The sequence below is a fragment of the Fringilla coelebs genome (assembly GCF_963513975.1).
Source record: "Fringilla coelebs genome assembly, chromosome: 3".
Classification (NCBI taxonomy): Eukaryota; Metazoa; Chordata; class Aves; order Passeriformes; family Fringillidae; genus Fringilla; species Fringilla coelebs.
The window spans coordinates 75,254,927-75,274,299 of NC_140030.1; the positions used below are offsets into that span (position 1 = coordinate 75,254,927).

The 19,373-nt window shown below is 41.7% G+C and overlaps 1 protein-coding gene across 2 annotated transcripts in view; it reads left to right on the forward strand.

Moving 5' to 3' along the window:
• Positions 1 to 19,373, forward strand: part of RPS6KA2 (ribosomal protein S6 kinase A2) — a 158,591-nt gene that overhangs the window by 71,882 nt on the left and 67,336 nt on the right. For both annotated transcript variants that reach the window (XM_084202397.1, XM_084202398.1), the window contains exons 4-6: positions 14,950 to 15,030; positions 15,820 to 15,899; positions 18,889 to 18,995. In XM_084202397.1, coding sequence (XP_084058523.1) covers positions 14,950 to 15,030; positions 15,820 to 15,899; positions 18,889 to 18,995 — 268 coding nt within the window. The remainder of the gene's footprint in view (positions 1 to 14,949; positions 15,031 to 15,819; positions 15,900 to 18,888; positions 18,996 to 19,373) is intronic.

The window sequence follows — 19,373 nt, forward strand, 5'->3', positions numbered from 1 at the left end:
CTCTAAAATGTGAAGATCAGCCTGAGTATGTGCTGAACCAGACAGCAATGCTCTTGGGTCACCATCTGGACCTGGCCCATTCACGTGTACTTTTTGTGTGGGCTAGGAGTCAAAAAGTTCTGTGGAACATGCCAACCTTCCTCACAGTTTAGGAGTAAATTGGATTTAGTAGTTGTCATCTGAGGAAGCAGAGCTTTCTTTCCTCTCTGGGAGTTTTGAAAATGAAACTAACTTCTTCAGAAACCACTGCTTAGGGGTCACTTTTGGGCTGTGTTTTTACAGTGCCTTTGTAAATTGACTTGCAGACCACCTATTCCTTCCTCCCCTAAAAAGTCAGCTTGTCTGGGGCTTGCCTTCTGAAGGAAGAAAGGGTACAGTGCATAAGACAGGGCTCACTTAGGCTGATTCCAATGGGCTGTGGAAAATAACCTGTATTTGTGTATTATAAGGAAATGAACTGTGCTTAGGCAACTCCTTGTGTGTCAGTAAATATTATAGTGAGTCCTAGCCTGAATATACAGCAGACTGAACAGGTCAAAAACCACAAAAAGCATTACTGAAAGTTTGTTTTCATAGCATTTGCTGAAGTGTTCATTGAGCTTGTAGCTTCTGGGTTAGATACTTAATATTCTTTAATGACTCTGTACAGTGTTTGGATTCAGATTTGGATGAGAAGGGAAAACTTTTGCCTATAAATATAAATGGAACACGCATCACTTAAAGATTTTATTATCTGTTTTATTCAAACCGTGTGGGAGTATGCATTGTATGAAGTCCTGATTAAATTATAGCATCTTCACAATGCCAAGTGCATTGTGAAGATCCTGTTAGGAGGCAAAAAAATTCCCACTGCTATGACATTGAAGAAATTAACACTGGATGTTAAAAATGCTCTCTATTTTGTAGCAAGGGAACATTTTGGCTCGTTTGTTTTTACGCAAAAACCTGTTGTTCCTTTTAAGTTTTTTCTAGCTGCCAAGGAAAATTAAAGTTTCTCTTTGTGAAAATATTGGCTCTTGAGTCCTGTATAGGGTCCAGAGGGGGGCAACAAAGCTGGTGAAGGGTCTGAAGCACAAGTCGTAGGAGAAGCTGCTGAGGGAGCTGGGAACGTTTAGCCTGGAGAAAAGGAGGTTCAGGGGTGAACTTCTCACTCTCTACAACCACTTTAACGGTAGTGAGGGGTTGGCCTCTTCTTCCTGGCAGCTGGTAATAGGATGAGAGGACATAGTCTTAATCTGCCCTTGGGGAGGTTTAGGTTGGACATTAGGAAGAATTTCTTCATAGGAAGATGCTGGATGTGGCACTTAGTGCCATGGCCTAATTGACAAGGTGGTGTTCAGTCATAGGTTGGACTCTGTGATCCCAGAGGTCTTTTCCAACCTGGTTGGTTCTGTGATTCTCTTAAAACTGCTGCTCACATTGCTGAACAGCAGGTTTTTCCTGTTGTACGAAGCAGGGCAGAATTATTAAGTCTTTGCCTAAATATTGGTAAAATATTAAAATCAAAGTCCCTGTCTTTCTCCCTGTCAATCAAACAGACTGATTCAGATTGGAGCACACACTTCTGTGCTTGTGATTTCTGCTGTAGGTAAACGCAGCAATAGTGCCCGGTCCTTTCCTGCCCACACTTTTCTTCCAGTGTAACTCTGCTGTTCCAGTAATATCAAATTATAGCTCCATGCACAGTTGTGTGATCACTTGGAAAACAGCTTTGTTTTAGTCTCCCAAAGTGCACACAGGACCCAGAAGTGAACTCTAGCTTTCTTCTTGAGCAGTTCAGCAGCAGAAAGTGTGGTGGGTGTCCTAGCATCCAGCAGCACTGGTGCTTGGGTTTGAGCCTTTGAAGGAATTGTTCCATTCATCTCTCTTTGCTGTGCCATGGTTTGCCAAGCACAGCAGTTTGGGAGTGCACAGACAGAATTCCCTCCGGATGAAACTCGCTTGGGAGCCCACCCAGTGCCCTCCTGCCTCTCGTGGCCTTTCAGGTCGTGGCCCCAAAGTGCCACATAAAGGGTGGGGCAACCTCAGGTCCCAGCACACACTGCTATTATCCACGGATTGGGGCCACACTGCTTATTAGTGCACCCATAGGGTTAAGCCAAAGTTTCAGACTTTGCTGTGAAGACACGGAGTGCACCCCTGTTGGTGTTGTTCACAAGGCATAGCACAGAGCTGTCTGAAATTTTTCCATCTTTTGCTAGGTTAAGGTGCCCACGGCCTTGACTTCTAACCCTTGAGCAGTTCCATGGGCCTTAGCAGTGTCTGCAGGTTACATTATTCAGGTTTTCCTGTGAAGATTGTCTAGAGAGGACAAAGGTGATTCAAATCTGAAGTCAGAGGAAGGGAGCGCTGAAAAAGCCTGCTGATTTCTTCGGCAGAAAATATGTGTTCTTCACCTGTGATCACATCATATAAGCATGTTCTAAATGTTTGTTGAGTCACTCTTCTGTCAATGAAAAACAGAAAGAATGACATTTTTAAATATAAGGACCTGCAGCAGCTCATGCAGGTTGCATTTGAATTTGCTCCCTGGCTGTTCTGGGCAGTAAAAGAATGGTGGCTGGTTTGAGGTTTTTTGTTTGTTTTTGATTTTGGTTTTTTTTTCAGGAATGAGTAGTTCATCATACTTACGCCTTTTCTGATGGTAGAAAGCAATTTTTCAAATCATCTTACAATTTTCAGTCAATTTGCCATGTACCTCTTTCAAGTTTCAATTGATCTGTGTGTTTGCCATGGTGAATAAGCAGCAATGGAGACACTTGAAACTGCAGCTCCTGTAGGTACCACTGTTAAAATGTTTTCAGACCCAAACTCGTTTCTCAAACTCTCCATCACAGAACTGGATCAAGAGTTTCACTATAGCTTGTCTTCCATTGGATTATTCTTTTTATCATATTAATTGCATTGTATATCTAATGACAGGTATTTGCAGTTACTCCCAAACTGGTTATTGTTTTACAGAAAATATCACATTTGATATTTTTTATTGTTAAGTAGCAGATTGCCATTAATTGCTTTTTCTGTGGATTCAGGAATGGAGAGTCTACATGGACAGTTGCTCTGAAGCCACAAGTGAAATGTTTATCCTGTTTGGTGCAATTCCATTTTATCTGTAGAAAAAATCCTTTTACCAGGAAAGGACTGGGAGGTGCAGTGCCCTTTGTGAGCCCTCACACCCTTCATCAGCACTAGCTGGAAAGCAGAGAGAGGAGAGAAACACACAGCTTAGTTTAATTTGAACAAATCTTTGAAGACTGACATGAAGCTTCAGCTACAAGAATGAGCCTGTCACTGCTGGCCACGTACAGTGCTTTGCTGAGCCAAGAACCTGGGAATGAGGACTGGATGAACTTCAGGACATCACAGAGTGGTTCTGCTTTGGAAGCCAGCCTCATGTCCTTGCTGGATCTGTGCCAGCTGGCCCCACTGCTCTGGTACTCTGGGTGGGCACCCTGTGCCTCGCACGGCTGCTGGGCATCATCTGGAGGTCACCTGAAGCCCCATGGCCCAGGGTGATGCTTTTGTGTCATTCCTCACAGATGCTTGCCTAACTCATTCTTAGACTGTCTCTAGCACTATATTATTACAAAATTCTTCCTAGCACATCTGTCCAGTGTCTGCCTTGCCACAGCTGAAGCTGCTAATTCATCTCCTCTCTCTCGAGAACAGTTTCCTCTTTGTGGTTTTCTTCTGCGTCTTGAAGTTTGCTAAGTTCAGGTTCCATCTTCAGTAGGCTGAGAATCTTTCATGTTCCTTTCCTTCCTCAGTGTTCATTTTTCCTCAAAAGTTTCATTTTTCATGAGTATCTACTCATTTTAGAAGATTTAGTTATATACTAGGTATGTCAGGGGTGTGACATTATTTGCTCTGGCTGCATGTCCTACTTTTCAGGTGCTCTGTGAGAGCTTTGTTATTACAGAGCAGAGGCACTCCTGCTCCACCACAAAGATCATTGAAAATTCAGGGGGTGTAATTTAACTGGTAGGAGTGTCTTGCTGCAAAGACAGCAGAGTGGTCAGATTGTCGAGATGTTTGCTCCTTTGGGGAACCCCATTCAGAGAAAGTCCCTAGAAGAAGCCCTTGGGTAGATGGATTTGTAAAATGGTGTGATTCTTGGGGTGTCCTGTGCAAGGCCAGGTCTCGATGATCCTGATGGGTCCCTTCTGACTCAGCGTATCCTGTGGTCCGTGATGCCGTGAGGATTTCTGGAGGGTGGTTGCCTGCAGCTGTCAACCTCCACATCCTCCTCCCATGGGTTTAGTTCAAGAATTAAGCACATTATCAGTGGACAGGATGTTCCCAGGCCAGCTGAGCTTCACCAGTGACAACAAAACACTGGTCACTGTTTTACCTTCCCTGCTCCCCTTTTTCTTCTGCGTTTCTAGCTGGTGTTCTATCAGCCAAATGGAGATCATGTGAAAGTCTACTTTCTGGTTTTCTTTTGTCTTGTCTTGAGGCTTGAAATTTTTTGTGTCTTATTTGTCATGCACTGTCTCAAAGAAGCTTTCTAAGCGTTGTGCTTGCTTGCAATGCTTCTAATTTTAAGAGACCCACGGCCAAAAGAGAGAAGCTATTGCTGGCAACCCATTATGTCAGCTGTGCAGCACATGAATGAACCTCTGGAAGTCTTTTAATCCTGCCTGACATCCAAGAGCTTGCTGTTGGTACCACAAGGCTGAGAATTACAGGAAGAGAAAAATTGTTCTTTTGGCAAATACAGATTCAGATGCTCTTAGTCTTCATCTCCTTTGAATTATGTCGTGTAGTCTGTTCTTTCATGGCAGGCTGTGTCTAGCATGGGAGTTGGTACCTCAGTTTAGGAATTAAAGGACTTTGGCTGTGCTCACATTTTTGCTGTCAGCCTGCTTCATGAACACCACCCAGTGTTACCCTTACTGCTGCTCCTCTGCTCCATCTCCATGTCTGTAATGCTAACCCAATTATGCCAGCCTGCTCTTCACAGTGCTCAATGCTCTTTGGAGGAGCAATAGTCAGATATTAATGGAGATGTTATTAACACCCCTCCTCACTGAAGTGCAGTCTGTTGCGTTATGGAATTTAATGGCTAAAGATTCCAAACAAAGAAATTGTTAGGAAATGTGTCTTGTGTATAATGCATTGATTATTTGGAATAATCAGAACTATGAATCAACTCTGCTTTTGAATAAATTTACAGCTGTAGGGGAAAGCTAAACTGAAAATACAATAGCTAAATATCCCTGGGATTTTTAACCTCCCTGATGGACTCTGCAAGTCTTTGGCTGTGGTACAAATCCATTATCTATATGACAAGCATTTGTTTGTTCTTTTCATTGAATAAGTTGCACCATTTGTAAGAGCCAGGATAATTGCTATTTAACCAAGTTCAGCTGCCTGCAACTGCAGTGCATTTGTAGTTGGTTGGAAACCAAATTCGTAAGCATCATCTGGGAGTTGCATCCAACTGCTTTTAAGAAAAGCAGAAAAACCTTGTTTCCTTTCAGGCATGAGGACAGATTAACAGTGAGGTCAGTGCTGTCACTTGATGCCATATTAAGTCAGAGTGACAGCAGAGGAGGGGTCAGTTGCCCTGGTGATGGTTTTCCTCACAGCACTGCAGTTGGATCACTTGCAAACCTTCACCAAACAGCTGGGCAGGCGTTCTGTTCACAGCTGCTGCTGGAGGTGTGCTAGCACCTAGCTGGCTCTCCATGAAAGTTACACGGCACAGTGTGGGCGAGTACCATCTGGGACTTGTTTCTGCAGCAGCAACGTTATTCTCTGTTCTCACATTCTTCATGTAGGGCACACATGCCAGTTTCAGCTTCCACGTGGCTGTGGTGTTTGCTCCAAGATGAAGGTTTTGATGACTGGGGAGAGACCAGAAATCAGCATCAATGACAGCCTCTCCCTTCTGTTCTCTCTACAGCATTTTCTATCTGCGGGCAATAGTAATTGACACGCTCAAAAGGTTTCCATGGCCCATTAATTTAGCTGACATTTGCTCAGCAGCAGTAGATTACTTTTGTAAATTCAGGCAAAGCCTGAGTTGTTCAGACAATTGTAGTGTGTCCCTGGTCATCTTTCAGATCTTTGTAAGGGCTATGACATAGTTGCCATTGAGAGGGAATTGTCTTCATCAACACTGTAAACTCAGAATTGACTTTTCTGCTGAAAGAGAGCCTACATTTCCTCTTTTTCTGTTTCACATATCTCCTTCTATTTATATTCCTTTTATTTTGATATCCTTTAAATATTTATCTTCTATATAGATTTTGTCAATGCTTATCTGTTCAAATTTGGTTTCATTATGGATATAATAAGCTCTGCAATGTAAAATGTCAATGTCATACAGCTAGGTACTGTCTTGATCCTGGTATGCTATCATAAGAAAGAAATATTTGCAAGTGTACATTTAGAAGTAGTGCTTTGTATTTTTGTTTTCACATGGTGTTCCCAGCACAAAGCAAGCAACTTCCAAAGCAAAGTTTTGAGGGGGGCTGAAAGTTTGCACTGTGTGTGTGAGGAGTATGGCTTGCTAGCAGTCCCTGGAAGGGCTGTCACAGGGTTGGGTGGCCCCAGAGGGGTTGCATTACCCCCTGCCTTACCCACAGCTATCACCCACAGGGTAACAGCCTTAGAGATCAAATATTCTTGATAAAGCTCTCTAAGACCACAGAATTAAAAGCACTGTGTGGAAACTAAACTGCTTGTGGCTATTCAGAGGGTTTTCAAGTTCACTTCCAATATGAATTTTTGGTTTTTGATTTTTTTTCACTTTGGTGGAATGTTCTGATATAATGCTGTGGGCATTAATCCTGCTATAGATGCTGTGTTTCAGACAGCCTTCCAAACAGTTGTGCATAATAATGAAATCTGGATTGTTCTGTTTTTTTAAGACGTCCTTTTTTGAGGTGGAGTCACTGCAGCGAAGTAGCACACAGTGAAAAGTGCAGTCTCATTCCCCCGCAGTCATGGCAGGCTGGTTTCTTACTGAATAGTTATTTAACTTTTCCTGTTCAGTTTTGTTTTAAAATGTGTCAGTAAGGAGGTTCCAGTCCCAAGCCATTGCTCTGCTCCGTAGGGGTTCATGCAGTTACAGTTTGCCCAGTATAGCCTACATTTCCTCTTTTTCTGTTTCACTTACCTCCTCCTATTTATATTAATTTTTCCTTTTATTTTGATAAATAAGTCTTTTTCCTTCATGTTTATATCCTTTAAATATTTATCTGCTCTCCTCCTGTATCCCTGTAGTCATTGCTCAGTACTGTTTATGCTTAGCTTTTGGCAGTTTCTCAGCAACACAGGAGAAAAAACCCAAGATTTCCTTTTCTGTTAGGTATTCTTTCAGAGCTCAAGCAGCTACATATGTTTTTAGAGCTGTATATAGGGACTCAGATGTAGCTGGTGAGACCCTATTAATGTCAACAGTGGTTTTACTATTGACTGCTTTAGGGCCATGATTTCACCCAGAAACTCTCTGAACTTAGTCAGATCTTCCACAACAATCCCTATATGGTAGTGGAGTCCAGGCTGAAAACCATTTCACAATTGTCTGAGGACTGTGTTTCTCTTGTCAAAGGAGAAAACAATAAATCAGCCTTTTTGTTGTTGTTGTCTGTGTGACCAAGGCTTGCTGATTGCACAGCTTTAATGAGCATGTTGATAACAGCAAAAGAGCAGGCTTTTTCTAATGCTCTAATTTAGGAAATGACCTTGCCTTGACTTCACACCCTACTTGCTGGTGGGGCTGGAGGCTTCTTCAGTGATAGACAGCCGTCTCACAGATGCTTTTTCATTTTTATGAGGCAAACACATCAGCAGAGCTATATTAAGTATGGCTGCATCACATCAGGTCCTGGGCAAAGCAGAGGTTTGTCTGAATGTTAACATTAAATGGCACACTTTTACTGAACTATTTAAATTCTAAATTCCTGTCTCTTTTGTGTGCAGGTAGCATGGAGGGCTGGGTTATAAGTAACCTGGTAAACCTCATCCTGTGTGCTTTACAAATAGAATCTGTCTCAGGGCTTCATATTTCCTCAATGAAGTGTGCCTTCAGTGCTGGATGATAAGCCATTATCCCAGCTTCCTCAGTGATGCCTTAAATAGAGTAGTTATTTGTTTTGGAGACCAAAATTTTTGCAATTCAGTAACTGAAATGCTCATCCAAATAATTTTGTTAGAACAAGTCGGATTGGACTGGCTCTGTGTTTACCACATCCAAGGATCCTAATGGAAGGAGTGTTTAAAGTGAGAAGTCAGCACAGTGCAGTTGTGGTCTGGACAGCTTAGGGAGAATGTTAACATTTGTCTCCTGTCCTTTGCCTAAATCCATCCAAACCCTTCCTTCTGAGAAAGGAACCTCTCACTGTCCAGCCACTGCCTCATGTTACCCATATCAGAGCTAAGCTGGTAAACAATTGCAAAAACTTCATTTCAAAACTTTTCATGTTTACCCTAAACCTGGAATAGATAGGGAACCTGTTTTAAAACTTCCTGATGGGTTTTTTTATTAACCATCTTCTGAATTTATGTTACAACTGATAAAGAAAAGATGAATTTCTGACAGAATGTCTGTCCACAGGAGCAGGACAGTTGAGGGACATTTTGCTTGACAAAATATCAGTATTAAGCATTTCAGCAGAATTCTTTGGTTTGATTGTATACCTTTTCAAACAACGTTTCATAGCTGTGCATTACAATTAGAGTTAAGAAAGAGGAGATAAAAAGGTAAAATAAAACCCTTAACAGAGTACTTTGATGCAGCCAAAACAATTTTTCTCAATTTAATTTTGGCAAAACTTGCCCAATTTAGGCTTTCTGTTCCAGTTAGATGTTTTTGCTGTGGGTTTTTGTTCTCTTCAAAAATATTCAAAATTACAAGTTTCAAACAGGCCTACAGAAAACATTTACTGGGATTACTTCAGCCTATGACTAAAACTGCCCTGGTGCAAATGACAGCATCCCAATACATATGTTCTACACAGAGAGGAAATACCACATTTCCTCTCCTTCCAGGAATTCTCAGTTAATATTTTATAAAAGATTATTGGTCTCATCCTTAAACATCTGAACTGGACCAGGCAGAAGGTTTCATACCATGCCATTAAACAAAATAGAAGGGGCTCATATAACAATAGAGAAGGGACTTGGGGGGACTTTAAATCACTCTTACACAGAGACACTTGCCCTGAGTTGAAATGCCAAGAGTACTTGGGGAGGTCCTGTGCCACCCTCACCCCCTTTCCCCTCTGCCAGGCCTTGCAAGTGAATTAGTAGCTGTTCAAAGGTTCTGAAGGAGAGGAAATGCCCCTTTCAATGCAAATGGCTTTGTAGACCTGGAGGCACTGAATAAAGGGGACAATTTTTTTTCCTGTAGAAGGCTGGCATAAGAGGGAATATCAAGCATTTTCATCCCTGAGCCAGTGTTCGCTCCTCATACTTTTCAATCATAAAAGCTGTATTTTTGCCTTTGATGATTTGCTGCAGGAAGTATTTGTGGTGAATGCCAAAGCACAGACAGCTTTCACACTTCCAGAGCAAGGTGATGCACAAACTGCTCAGCTCTCCCTGTGAAACCCACCAAACAGGTGTGTTTTCAGAGCAAAGAGCAGCAGGGCTTGATTAAACCATGCTGGGCTTCAAGCTTAAAAGGCGAGCAGCAGAACACATTGCCCCGAGAGACCCAGCACTTCCTGGACATCTGGATCATCTCCATCTCAAGCAGGACAAGAATAAAACAACTTCTTCATTGCCTCGATGGGCTTAGCAACTTCTCCATAGCAAAACACAAGGCAGACCCTCATTTGGTGCTGGAATGCCCCATGCATGGGAAATAAATATGAATCTTGGTGCTGCCTCTTCTTTGCAGCTGCATGCAAGTTTGCCAGCACTGCAGGGCAGGAGCTGCAAGGGAAAAAGAGTCTCCCAGAAGATATGAGAGAAGTTTGGTGGAAAAAAATTCATCCCTCTTCAGACTGTACTTAAGAGAAGGACTGAGGACTATATGTCCTGGTCATCTTGGTGTGACTGGTTTCTTGTATGCTGGAATTAAATCTGAAATACCTATTTTGTGTGGGGAGAAAAGGCCAACTGTCTCATAAATGTTTTAAACAAATTTTCTTTATTGCAAAACTATGTGAAACCAGTTTCTTCCTTCAGTTCATTATGATTTCCAGAGCTGCTGATGAGTAATGTTTACTGCTGCATCTGAATTCTAAGGCCAGCCTTCTTATTAGTTTGTCATTTTAAAATTATGCCTATTCCTAGAGCATAGGTAATTATTGCTTGTCAGTAAGGGTTAGTACTGAAATTGTTATTTCTTGGAATAGTAGTAACAATAATAAAAATAGTTGTAAGTCCTACTTCAGTACAATTGAAGCAAACGAAGCATAGGAGCATGTTACCCTCAAATTCAAGAAACAAATATTTTATTGATGATTTCACAGGATATCACATCCACTAAGGTAAATAAATTTAAATCAAACATATGATTTCCATAAAAAGAAAAATGTTCCAGGTGCAGCTCTGCAGAGGTGTTGAAGATTTTCAGTTTTGCACGAGTTGTGAACAGATGTATTTCCAGCTGTAGGTTTTGGATCTTTAGAGGAAATTCCCTTGTAGCAGATGGCAGCTTTCTTTTCTCTTCATCAAGCTGCTTATTGAGTCTGGTTTTAATGAATTTAGTTAGAACTGGTTTTATGCAGTTGTGTGGGGTGTAATTCTTACTCTGCTGCTGATGTACATCACCATAGGTTTGACTTATTGGATACCCTTTCACATCTGCAGCTCCAGACTCTGGTGAGAAACAGTTTCACCCCGGAGCTGTGCATAAGCACATCTGTGGATATTCAGTGGTCCAGTTCTGATTAAAAATACACAAAATTTGAAATTTCACCTCTGCATAAGGACATGAGACTTATGTGATTGTCTGGCTGGTCTGTCAGTATTTCTCTAATGATGGGGTTGAGCCCAACAGCTAATTTCAGCCAAAAATCTAAGACACACTTAATCTCCTGCAGCATCTGTGGGATTTTTTTGGTCAAGAAGAGGGATCCAAGTTGGGGTCCCAATGAGAAAACAGCAGGAGATTGCAGCTGCCAGAGGCTCCATGGGATAGGAAGGAGGCAACTTGTGCAGCACCCTTGGCTCACCAGGCTGCTCCTTGCTGGTCAAGGCTATGAGGAAAACATGGCAAAGGCTCAGGTTACTGCTCTGAGGATTTATTTCAGCTGAGTTTGTATGTCTCACAGAGGCCATGTTTGCTCCTGACAAGTCCTGTGTGATTTTTTTTTCAGTGTTTTTTTTTCTGTAGCATCAGACTTCATCAATCTGTTCTTTAATTCTCTTTGTTGGAAAATTGAGCAGAGGTAGTTCAGAGGGATATTGAGAGATTTAATTAACTTTTACAAACAGAGAGAATAATGAATAGGTGATAAAGACTAGAAATGGAAGTTCAATACCAAAGTGTAGTATTGATTTAGAGACATCTGTCATTCCAAATCTCAACATCGGAGCATCAAGGCTACTTTAAAATACAACAAACAGAGGCAACTCTTTGATTTCTTTAAAGCCAAATGTGTTGTTTCATGTAAAAGGGAAAAAAAAAGACAAAAAAGGAGGGAGTGAGATAAAATGACCTCTCCCAGACTCTGGACTCCTAAAACACAGTCTGCATTCTTACTGATTTCTCAGAGTGCCCTTCTACAAAGGAGTGTCTCCTGCTCTGTAGATCTGTTTTTCTACCTTTGCTGCAGAAGCACAGGGCTCACTGGTAAAGCTGTGGTACAATGGCTCTTTCCCCATCTCTAAAAGGTTCCATATTTCAAGTCACAGAGGAACTTTCTTCCAGGAAAATCACCTTCACAGAATGATATGCATTTCAAAAGAAAAGCACATGAAGTCCCTGTGTGACATTATTGGTATGCTTCTGCATCCAGTGTGTCAACAGGATGCTTTTCTGTTTTTTCTTTGTGTTGTAATAATGCTCTGCTGGTGAAAGTGCAACATGCAAGGCTGCTCTTTAGAGGATTTGAGTTTAGTACTGTGTAGAAAAAGAGCACAGTAAAGCAAATAGTATTTCCAAGCAGAAGCATTGAAGAGAGACTATGATCACTCTTAGAAAGCCTCTATTTCTCCATACCTCAGGTAATTAGGCACCACACATGTACTTTGTCTTCTGGACATAGGCAGTGTGGACTTGAATTTAGAGTTTAGCTCTCTACTTTCACCTACAACAGACAGTATTAAAAACAGATTAAAATAACGGCAGTAGAATTGAAAAGGATGTTGCAGAGAGTTTTATCTATATATTCTATTTGTGTTATCTTTTTTGTGTTCCTATGCTATGTGAAGAATTTGAAACTGAGTTGCAAGTTCCTAAGCCTGAGTCCTATTTTGTTTTTCTCTACTTGAGGCAAAATGCTGTTTTAAAGAAGTGAGGAGGGTAATGGAAGAAATTTAAGCCATCGTTTTGTTCACTGATTTATTTCTCCTGCTGCAATACTTTTTGATGCTGATTTAATTAACTTAGTTTGTAGCTCCCCTTTATTCTTGCTTAATTAATTAATTCTTCACTCCTGGCTAAGCAGTGACATTTCTTATTGAAAGGTAGGGATTAGCAAATAATTTGTAATTAATAATGCTTTTTGCCAAACATCTCTGGGCAGATTGTGAAATGTTTGACCTTATTTGTGTATTTTCTGCATGTATCTTCCTGCAGATAGAGCTTTCTGTAAGTAGCAGATGCTTTTGTGACACATGCAGGGGGATTTCTCTCCCTGATGTTTCAGGTCAGGGGATTCAGCAGCACTTTGGTTAAAATTGTCAAAAAGGACAAAAAAACCATTGAGGAAAAAGTCACTAAGACAGCAAACCTATTATCTGACAACCCATTCCTAGTTTAAAAAAATTTAAACTTTGAAGCACCAACTTCAGACATCAAGAAGACAGCTTCCAAAATTACTGGGGAGAGAATGACCCACTCAGAGAGGCAACCAGATCACCAGGTGTTGTCCTGAGCCACCTCCAGAGGACTCTGGGGAGGGTCCAGGCTGCTGCCCCTCGCTGCAGTCAGCAGATACTCACACTGGCACTTTGCTGTTTGTCACATTTGCTTCGCAGCCCAGTGCCCTTGGCCAAGGCAGTAATTTGCACTGTCTTGCTGGATCTTTCTCTGCATAAGATTTTAAAGAGGAATATGGTATCTGCCACGGGAGCACTGATTTGATTCACTAGCCCGATTTCTGCCCCTGAAAGACAGGTTTGCAAAGGGAAATGTTGCCCCATAGTGCAGCAGCTACAGGTTCAGCGTGGTTACAGGGCTGTGGCTGCAGAGTGAGATGTCTTCTGTGGTGACATCACCTTCTCTTTAGGTCTGGTGTGCCTCCTGTATGCAGGTGTGGAGAAGGGTGCCTTGTGTGCTTACAGGTCCAAACCCAGTAACCACCACTTTGGCAAAGCCCTGGGCTGCACAGCTGGGCCCTTGCCTGCTGAGAGGTTAAAATGATGGCTGGAGGAGGGCGTGCTGCTGTTCTCACAGCCTGTTCTCAGCTGTGCAGGGCAAACACAGGGAGGAGCTTTCTTAGGCTACCCAACGAAGCTTAATGGGAAATGTACTATGTGGAGTGTCCAGCAATGCCCACCTATCCAACACAAATTCTCACCTGGGATCATCCCTGATGGACAGCACAAGAAACAGTCTGTCTTCACATCGGTGAAGCATTTTGTGAGTGTAGGATGTGTGATTTTTACTCGTGGGATGAGATTACAATTCCGCAATTGTAATTCCTTCTGTTTTGAATTTATCTACAAGGTAGCTTGAATGAGCTAGTGAAGCTTATGTCACTATTAGCCTAAGTAAAGCATCAAGATAGCAAAAATCCAAGTGTGTCACCTGTGCTATTTAAGGTTTTCAGATCAGCTGGTTTGGACCTATTTCCTTGCATCAATTTTTGAAGTACAGCAACAGAAGGGGGGTTGTGATCTATGTTCCTTACTCGAGAGCTGAGAGTACTCAGCTTTTGAGCAGCTCCACAACACAAGCCTGCAATGACAGAGTCTGACAGATCTCAGGCTTTGCTACTTAAAATAGTTTTATAATATGTCATGTAGAAGCTTTCATCTGAAAAGCATATTGGCATTGTGAAGAGAACAAAGAAAATGTCAATATTTTTCAATAAAGTAGTGATTGACTGAAAAATGCAAATGCATCTTTAGGATCAGGATTTGGGGACTTGAATCCTCCTCAGTGTCTGAATATTCTGCTAAATGGCTTTGGTATGAAATCTTCAGCTTAGCTTGAACTCAGCTCACCTCTGAAATTATGATTTCCCTTACTCTCTATTCATCTCAACCAAAAAAATTATTTTTCTCTCTGCTATCACACAATAAAATAATCTCTACACATAAAAATAATTAGTTGCTATTTTTATTTGGAATTTTTCTTTGTTACTGATTGATTGGGTGGTGGTTTATTGGAAGTTTTGAATATTGTATATATAGATCACTTCCAGAAAGTGCTATTCAGTGATACATCATAAATGCTGCTATCATCAGAAAATACAATATCTTAATTTGAATGAGATTAATCTGACTTGCTCTGGGACTGGTACATTCTGTTTCATCTTAAATGAAGTAAAGTAATTAATTTTGTGTAGTTTTCATTTTCACATTAACATTCTCTTCTGTAAAGTGTAATTGCCTTCTTGTTGTTTGCAATACTAGAGTAATTTTAGTTAGGGCAGCTCTCTGTAGGGAAAGACTCCAGTTCTTCTTCCTGGAGAACTTGCTACACTGACCAGACAGTCAGAAATAGAGGACACTTGAGTGGGCTGATTGGCCTAAGGTCATACAAGCCATCAACAGAGTGAGAATTAGAATCCAGACTTCCAGCACTTTATTCCAGTACTGTATCCAGTGACCATGCTGCTTCATTATGTCACTGTTCCTATTGTTCTTTCTTTATAGTTCGAGATCGGGTACGATCTAAAATGGAGAGAGATATTTTGGCAGAAGTGAACCATCCTTTCATAGTCAAGCTTCATTATGGTAACTATAATAAAATATAATTCATGTTTGTTCTTAAATTGGTTGGGGAATTGTGACTAGGTGTGTTACACTTTCGTGCAGATGCCCCCTGCCTGCTTATGACTCTGTTGCTAACAAAGTCATAGAGGCTACCTGTGTGAAATTCTTCATTTATGCTGAAGGAGACATCCAGTACTTGTAAGTTTCAGCCATTCCTCCATTGGAATAAATTTGTCACAAAGTCTGCCATGATGGGTAGTGCTGGTGGGGTAGCTGCTGAGTTTACATCTGCCAAACCCTCACCTGCTGTTAGGTATCGTTTGGAAAGAGAATTTAAATAAAAGCAGGTTATGATAAGCAGTACCAGTGTAAATTTGTAAAGGTGTGTAGATGAATGTGCTGTCTTGCTGGAGTTGCCTTCTGCCACACCAGCCCCATTATACCTGTAACAGGTATTCTAAGGACATTTGGTGTGTGGGCTCTTCTCTCACACAGACATGGAAACTTCTCTCTATGCCTCACTCTCAGTGACTCCTGATACCCTGTGGAGTGGGAAACACTGATAATTCATAGGTGCTTAACACAGAAATGAATATATCAGTAATGCTCTGTTGTCTCTCAGCTGACACTATTTTTTCCCACAGCCAAAGCTCAATTGCTAAGTTCTATACAGAAATGGGGTTTTTTGGTTCTCAAAGTTTTGAAGTTACAGTGAAGCAATTGCTTGAATGATACACTGCTAGTCAACAGGACTTGTTGGGGACTTTATCTTGGTTAAACTTCCAACATCTTCATCCTTTTCTAATGCAGCATTTCAAACAGAGGGAAAGTTGTACCTAATACTAGATTTCCTGCGGGGAGGGGACCTTTTCACCAGACTCTCCAAAGAGGTAAGCCGATAGATCTTTAACTCAGAAATTAAAGACTGTCTTGGATTTTCAGAACTCAAATTGAGTTCATGGAAATGAAAAATGGCCTTGGGAATAGTCATCTATATATGTAATGGAGCTATCTCATCTTGCATGGTTAAGTGAGTTCTTAATAATTGTATTTGAATTATGCCAGAGGTAATGCAGCAGATGCCATGTAGGCATCTCTGCCAGAGAAAACTGCTCCACTGCTAAGCCATTGCCATAGCAAAATAGCCCCAGACTCGATGCTTTCAGAATAAGTCTTGGATGTGATGAGAAACAGCCTGAGAAATCAATCTCCAGTACATTTTGCCTTAGGGATGAGCACAGAACCACTGCAAAAACACAGACACTGCCAGCAGAGGGAAGAGATGGCCGTGGGTCAGGCCAGCCCCTGCAGCTGCTGGGAGCAGGTTAAGGGCCACACACCAGCCCAGACGTGGGAGATTGACTATCACAGCCCTCACCTGCCCTCCTCCTGCCTGCCAGGAGCAGCTGCTGCTTCCATGCCCTCCCCAGGCTCTCATCCCTCCCCTGTCCTCTGCATGCCATGCCCCTGGAGAGGGACTGCTGCAGGCAGGGAACGTCCCAAACCCGAGTCTCGCTGATGCCCACGCAGCAGTCACAGGAGGCTCCCTAGGTTCATTTAGCTCTCTCCTGTATCTCCAAACCCCTGTGAGCCAGCAGTCCCAGAGAGATCCCTGCAGGAGTGCAGGAGGCTCCAGCGAGGCAGGATGGCTGCCCTGCAGTTGTCTGTGCCCTGCTGTCTTCTGTCATCAACAGGATGTCCCCAGCCCTTGGTACTTCTAAGGGTGTGGGGTCAGGGATGCAGGCAACCACTTATCTCAGTCTTTAATGACAGGAACCTTTCAAATGCCATCTTGAGGGGAAGCTCTGTAGCTCTTCTTGGGTTTGGGGAGCTACTGATGCACTAAAAAAGCCGTGAAAACAGTATTTTCAGTCAAAAGTTCCACAGGGCTCCCCCACCCCCGTTCAATTCCTGATTCAGTGACATGCTGCAGGATGCTGTGTGCACTGCAACTTGGGACCCCAAGCTTTTGCTTTTAAGGCCTGTTTGCTAATGCAAGAAGACGTTGGTAACAAGTTAATTACACTGCTGAGTAGTGATCCTTATATAAATATTCAGTCCCTGGTAGCAGTTATTTTTAATATGAGGAAAAAAGATTTTTAAAATTTTAATTTCAAATGTCCTTCTGCTGGTGTCATGAGACGGAGCTTTATTAGCGATGCAGTGCTGCTGTCTCAGCAAGGGCCTCTCTGGTTTCATAGAAGGAGACAGAAATTGTGGCTCTTGCCTAAGTGGGCAGGTCCCTGTTCTGCACAGCCAGGGCACTCAAAAGTGGAAGATAACAGCTCAGGCTTTGTACTTCTCTCTAAAGCTTCATGTTTTCCCCAAAGCTTGTCCAGGGCACTTCACCAACTCCTGTGCTGTATACCATCGTTAATGACTCATTAAGCTGGCAGTTGAAACATACTTCTCTTTTTTCAGTGTTTGCAGCTCACCTCACCTGCCTATACCCTGCAGCTGTTTAGGGGCAAGGTATTGCAAGGGAAGAAGTTCTGGGAAAGCTTGAACTGTTTGCCATTTGTATTTATAGATTTGGTTGAAAGGTATTGATTTCAGTGGACATCAAGTCAGATCCCATATATATATTGCATGCATGCCTGCAGAGCTTGCCTATTTCTTGCTCTTTTTGAGACATCTGACTTTTAACTAGGTGTATATGTATATTTTTCCTAGATTCTATTGATTTAATTTCTTGCCTACATTATTTATTTTAAATCTTATAAATAGTTCAAATTTCTTTTAAAATTAATGCCATTTTTACATTTAGTACAATTAAATTTGAGAGCTTTTGCTTGTGTATTTATTTATCATTTTCCTTGTGTTTTTGTTTCTAGACTTTGCAGTAAAATTCTTAATTAAATTATGTGACATCTGTACTCTGAATCATCTCTTTTTTTCTCTCAGCTGTCTGAAACTTCTCAAAGCACTCAGATATTTTGGCTACCCCTTTTTGAGAGCAGAAACGTAATTTGAAAATTAAGCTCTACAATTTCTACTGTAGAGTTTACATTTACATATGACAAGTAAATTTATATTCAGCTGACTCATTTTACTTCTGTCATGCACAATCACACTTGTGCATCCAATATATCAGCTTCTTTTTCTGCATTATTATCTCTGTGCATATTGAAATTTAATTAAAGAGAACATCTCAGATATAATGGAAGTTGAACCAAAGGCGTTTCCTGCCATCTGAGTTTTTCAGAGCTTAGTGTTTTTTTTGATTACAGAAGTTTCTTCTCACCAAAAACACAGCTTTCAGTGTTAGCAGTGTCCATGTCAGCTGCAGAAAACACTGTCTTAGGTTGGCACCTCATCAGGCCTTGGGTGTTAGACAGCACATCACTGCTTAGGGCATCTCCTTGGACCTCCAAGGCATGAGGTTTTAACTCCATCTCTGATTCTCTTCATGCTGTGTATTCTGCTCAGACTTGGAAGTATTCCGCTTCCCCAAAAAGGTTTCCCATACTATTTCATGGGAATTTGGTAACCAAATGCCAAGACTGTAGAAAATTAAGGGATATGAAAGCAATATGGGCTGTGCTGAATGTGTTTAATTTTGCTGTTCATTTCCAAAGCCTAAGGAGTTAAAATTTATTCCTAATATTGTGACGTAATGTCATCTAAACAGATCAAAGAGATGAATGAGAGCATCATATTTTAAGGAATAGAGGTGCTCAACAGATCAAGTTTTGTTTTATAGGGAGAATCTGGTAAGAATTGTTAATGTTAGTTCAGACAAATTATGGAAAATTAAATCGGATATGGTGGTCCTTCCAGCCTTCCCAGGTTAGACAATTCCTTCCCAGTGTCTGTTTAAGGCACGCCAGCCCACCACTGTCCAATAAATAGATGTGGTCTTCTCTTCCTTCTCTCTAGGTGATGTTTACAGAAGAGGATGTCAAGTTCTACTTAGCTGAGCTGGCCTTGGCATTAGACCACCTCCATGGTCTCGGAATTATTTACAGGGATCTAAAACCAGAAAAGTAAGTTAACAAGGAAAAGAGAACTGAAACATAAATACATGAACTTTAGGTTGCTTCTGCTCCTTGTCACGCTAACAAAAGAGCAGGTGCCAGGGGCTCTGCCTTCCTTCTTGTGAGACTCTGCATGAGACCGTCACTAACAGCAGCAGGGTTTCATTTCATACCACCTTAGCAGGAGGCCAAATGTTTGACTGTGCTCCAGTACGATGGAACCTCTCTGTTCTTGGCCTTCAGTTTTGTGAATGATTTCAGGAAAGAATCCAGATCCCTGTGCCTTTAACTCCAGTGGCACATCCTCTGCTTGCAGCATTTGATCTGGCTTCCTCCTGATGCAGTGTAAACCACTCAAAGCAACTCCACTTCCAGCTCATACAGAAT